Source organism: Dromiciops gliroides, chromosome 4 (assembly GCF_019393635.1).
Source record: "Dromiciops gliroides isolate mDroGli1 chromosome 4, mDroGli1.pri, whole genome shotgun sequence".
NCBI lineage: Eukaryota > Metazoa > Chordata > Mammalia > Microbiotheria > Microbiotheriidae > Dromiciops > Dromiciops gliroides.
Genome location: NC_057864.1, coordinates 162349639 through 162354240, shown reverse-complemented (window position 1 = coordinate 162354240; position 4602 = coordinate 162349639). Strand labels below are relative to the sequence as shown.

The following is a 4602-nucleotide window of genomic DNA, read 5'->3' as shown; positions in this document are numbered from 1 at the left end:
CACAGTGCAGGGCTCACAGTAGGTACTTAATAAATGCTCATTGACTGATCCATTTGACCTCTCTCCCTGACCAAAAACATGGCAGATGATAACTTTTTTAACTTTTTTGCAGGGCAATTGGGGTTAAATGACCTGCCCAGGGTCACACAGCTAGTAAGTGTCAAGTGTCTGAGGCCAAATTTGAACTCAGGTCCTCCTGACTCCAGGGCCGGTGCTCTATCCACTGTGCCACCTAGCTGCCCCCAGATGATAACTTTTTGACTGGTTTTAAGGATAATTTCATCCACCAAAAAGTGGAGGAACCAACCCGTAGCATCTAGCATCTAACTTACTGACAGGAAAGAACTGACTGCTTAGATGGAAATGATGGGAAGGAGAAAGAGAGAGAGAGAGAGAGAGAGAGAGAGAGAGAGAGAGAGAGAGAGAGAGAGAGAGAGCTGCCTGTTTTGTCCTAGAATTTGTGTTAGAGAAGGGTAGGAACTTTGGGCTTAGTATGCCATATACCCTTGACTGGGGGAAAAGCAGATTTCAAGAAATTCCATTGTGGGGGGCAGCTAGGTGGTGCAGTGGATAAAGCACTGGCCCTGGATTCAGGATTACCTGAATTCAAATCCAGCATTAGACACTTGACACTTACTAGCTGTGTGACCCTGGGCAAGTCACTTAACCCCCATTACCCCGCAAAAACAAACAAAAACAAAACAAAAAGAAATTCCACTGTGTCATAGTGATGACTTCTTTCACATATAAGTTAGACTGGAAGGCCACTGAAGTAATTTGTGACCCTCATATCTGTGAACTCCAAATGAAGGATCTTTCCATGACAAGGCATGGCTTTTCCCTTTTCCTTTTTTCCTTAGCTACTTCAATGTCCTGAGCTGGGACAAGGAATGCTTGAGATTTAATCAAGGGGCTATGATTTCCAGTTAAGGTAGAGATTCCCAGATGAATCATTCAGGCAGGCAGCTACCCCAGTGAGGCTTGCAAAAGAGGGAGGTTCTGCTCATGAGGGTGAGTGTGACAAGGCATTTTCAAAATTGCAGGTGGATTACATTTTTGTCTGGGAGATAATTGAGATGGCAGAGTCTGGGGCTGTCCCTATTTCCTCTGGGAAGGACTTCCTAGCTCTATAAAGGGGCTCTTGCTGACACGGCAGTCATCCACTGATCACCTTGTTCCTCATCTGCATCGGAGTATCTGGTGAGTCCGAGCTTCTCTGGGGTAATATTGGGGCTGGGATTTCTCTTGGAGGCTGATGAGCAGAGGAGGCAGTTTAGTGGAGTGGAGAGAGAGCCCTAATATGGGAATCAGCAGCCCTGGGGTCTGGGTTCTAGTCTCTGCCTTTAAAGAGCTGTGGGACTTAAAAGATGTCCCTTCCACTCGTTTGGTCAGTTTCCTCCTCTGTCAAAGGTCATTATTGGCCTATTGGTGATCTTGAAGGTCCTTTTCTGCTTATACATTCTATGAAACACCATAAATGGATCATTTCATATTACAAATCTGAGATGTCCTTGTGGCCACTTTTGATCTATCCTAATTGATACTGAAATGAGCAATATTGATTAAAGAGCTCTGGTCATAAATGAGGAAACCTGAGTATGTCTTAGATCTGGTACTAATCAGCTATCTGGCCTTTATCGAGTCACTTTTGTCCTGGCCTCAATTTTTTTTTCATTTATAAAATGAAGCATTAGTATAATATAATGACTAAAGCCTCTTCTAACTCCTGTTGACCTCCAAGATCCTTTTCAAACTGAAATTCTGTGATATGTTATGGAAACAGCATGTTGGAAAGGCATGTCTGGATTTATAGTGAGAAGACCTGGATTCAAATCTTGGCTCCCCCTATGCCCTTTGGCAAATCACTGGGCCTCAGTTTGCCCACTAATAAAAAAGGGAATTAGATTAGAGGACCTCTAGAATTTCTTTTCACTCTGAGTCTCAATCCTATGATAAAAGTGAGGTTCATGAGTTTATTTGTCTGATTAGGGGGAATTAGAGCAAGACTGTTGAAGGGTAATGGTGGTGCCAACTGGTATTGGTGATTTTAGTTGGCTTTCCTGTGGATGGTCTTGTAGACTGGGTCATACAGGAAAATAAAGAGGCCCAAGAGAAGTCTAGGAAGGGCCTTGACTTCAAGGATGCTGTGGGACATGTCAGAGTCTTTCCTGCCCCATTCTTCTGTAGAGGAATCCAATGTTTGGAGCACAGGATCTCTCCCTAGGCCATCATTGTTATCCATCTGAGGGGGAGCTCCTGGGGAAGTCTGGGGGCCCCTTGTATTGTCTCTGGACAGTTCTTGGTACAACCTGCCCCTGCCCCCGCCAACCCTGGGCTTCAGTCATGGGCCTTGTGACTTTGGTGACGATGACAATCTGGATTTTCATAGGATTAGCTAGAATTTCAGTGACTTCAGTCTTCTGCCTTATTGATCATTTATGAAACCATAGATCCATGGAGCATTCAATCAGCAGGTATTTATTTGTAACATTGGAGGTGACAGGTCATTTAGTCCAGTCCTATCATTTTTCAGCTGAGGACCCAGAGGCCCAGAGAAACCTTCTCCTCTAAAGTTACCTTTCATTAACTTTCCTTGTATCTGTTTATTCACATGTTTCTTCCCCCATTAGCATGTGAGCTCCTTAAGGGCAGGGGCAGTGCTTTTGCCTTTCTTTGTATCTCCAGTGCTTATTAGCACAGTGTCTGATAAACAGTAGGAGCTTACTCAATGCTTGTTGATTCATTGATTGACTCAGACTCATTTCTTCTAACTTCCAGACCACTGTTTCTTCCTCTACACCACATATTCAACACCCTCATATTATAGAAGGGGCAATAGGTATAGAAATGTGGACAGAGTTACACAGGGGTTACACAGCATGTTGATGATACATACACATATGTATGTGTATGTGTATGTGTATGTGTATATATATGTGTATTTTTACCATTGTGGGCTATAGATCCCTCAAGCATTTGGAAAATAAACTGAGGACAGAAAGGATTGGTTAGAGGGATCAGTGAGTGGATGAACAGTTAAAATAGAAGGCAAAGGAATTCATCTGGAACCCAGACAAGAATAATAAAGATTCTCCCAAGATCCCTGATTTCAGTGGTCTGATTCTCTCCTACCTGCCCATAACTTAGGCTAGGCTACTTATGAGTTTCTGGGCCCTCCAGAACTTATTATGTCCTGATCAAGCTGAACTCAGCAGGTGCTGAGTTGATACAGAAATGGTCTAGAGCTTCTCCTGAATTAGAGTCCTTTCCAAGGAGGAGGTAACTGCTTGTGCTTGTACTTCTCAGTCTTGGGCTTTGAGACTTCACGGTCACTGTAGAAAATGGCAAAGGACTCCAGTCTCTTTGCCAAGAAAACCCCAAGGGGAGGGTGGTCAGGAGGAGTTGGACGTGAATGAACAACAAGATGTTGGAGGAGGGTGTGAGTGTCTGGATAAGGCTAAAGCCTATCCATATTCCATAGGGAGCTTTCGTCATGTAATAGTTCATGAAGGATGTAAGTTAAACACTGATATTATTATCCTTATTTTTGTCATTCTTGTCGGTCAGTCATTTCAGTCATGTACTACTGGTGCAGTGGTCATTTGACTAATCTCAAAACTGGCCCAAGAGGCTTCTAACATCATGACCTAATTCAGTAGGAGAGGTCAGGCCTTTCTCAATACTATTGTCTGTCTGTTTCTTTCAGATACACTGAGATCCAGGAAAGATGTCCTACCAGAATCAGCAGCAATGCAAACAGCCTTGCCAGCTACCTCCCAACTGGTCACAGCCATGCCCTCCTAAGTGCCCTGAACCATGTCCTCCTAGGTGCCCAGAGCCATGCCCTCCTAGGGGCCCAGAGCCATGCCCTCCTAGGTGCCCTGAACCATGTCCTCCTAGGTGCCCAGAGCCATGCCCTCCTAGGTGCCCAGAGCCATGCCCTCCTAGGGACCCAGAGCCATGCCCTCCTAGGGGCCCAGAGCCATGCCCTCCTAGGTGCCCTGAACCATGTCCTCCTAGGTGCCCAGAGCCATGTCCTCCTAGGTGCCCAGAGCCATGCCCTCCTAGGTGCCCTGAACCATGTCCTCCTAGGTGCCCAGAGCCATGTCCTCCTAGGTGCCCAGAGCCATGTCCTCCTAGGTGCCCTGAACCATGCCCACCACAGCAGTGCCAGCAGAAATGTCCCCCATGCCCTCCACCTTGCCAGAAGTAGTACTTACCCAAGAGGAAGTATGCTGCATCAGATGCTGGCAGCACCATGAAACAGGGAGCGTGAGCATCCTTGTGGAGGCTTTGGCTCCCTTTTCTTCTCTTTGAACCTCCATGCACCTCTGACCTTGTTTTGCCTTGTATGGAATCCCTGGGAGAAGAACCTTTGTTCCTGGAGCTACAATCATTTCAGAAACAAGACTTCCACCTCGCTCTTCCTTCCCAGCACCTTCTCCCCACCTCCCTGGAGGAGAGACAGCAGAGAAAGGATCAACTTAGTCAATAGCAGGCTTCCTGGAACTTCAGGGCAAAGTCGCCTCCGAGGGACCAGACTCCTTGGCTCCCCTGTCTCTGCATGAGCTCCTTTCTGGGCTGTAACCTGGGAGGGTAGTT

At 46.2% G+C, this 4602-nt stretch overlaps 1 protein-coding gene across 1 annotated transcript; it reads left to right on the top strand.

The window, feature by feature from the left end:
* Window positions 1–3727: 3727 nt before the first annotated feature.
* Window positions 3728–4213, top strand: LOC122754762 (small proline-rich protein 2D-like). The gene is made up of 2 exons (XM_044003226.1): window positions 3728–3783; window positions 4069–4213. Exons 1-2 carry the CDS (start codon window positions 3728–3730, stop codon window positions 4211–4213), a joined length of 201 nt encoding a protein of 66 aa, XP_043859161.1.
* The last annotated feature ends 389 nt before the right edge of the window (window positions 4214–4602 follow it).

Coding starts and splice junctions, on each gene's coding strand:
- LOC122754762 (XM_044003226.1), top strand. CDS start 3,728: ATGTCCTACCAGAATCAGCAGCAATGCAAACAGCCTTGCCAGCTACCT. Junction 3,784..4,068: donor TGCCAGCTACCTCCCAACTG/GTCACAGCCATG, acceptor ATGCCCTCCTAG/GTGCCCTGAACCATGTCCTC.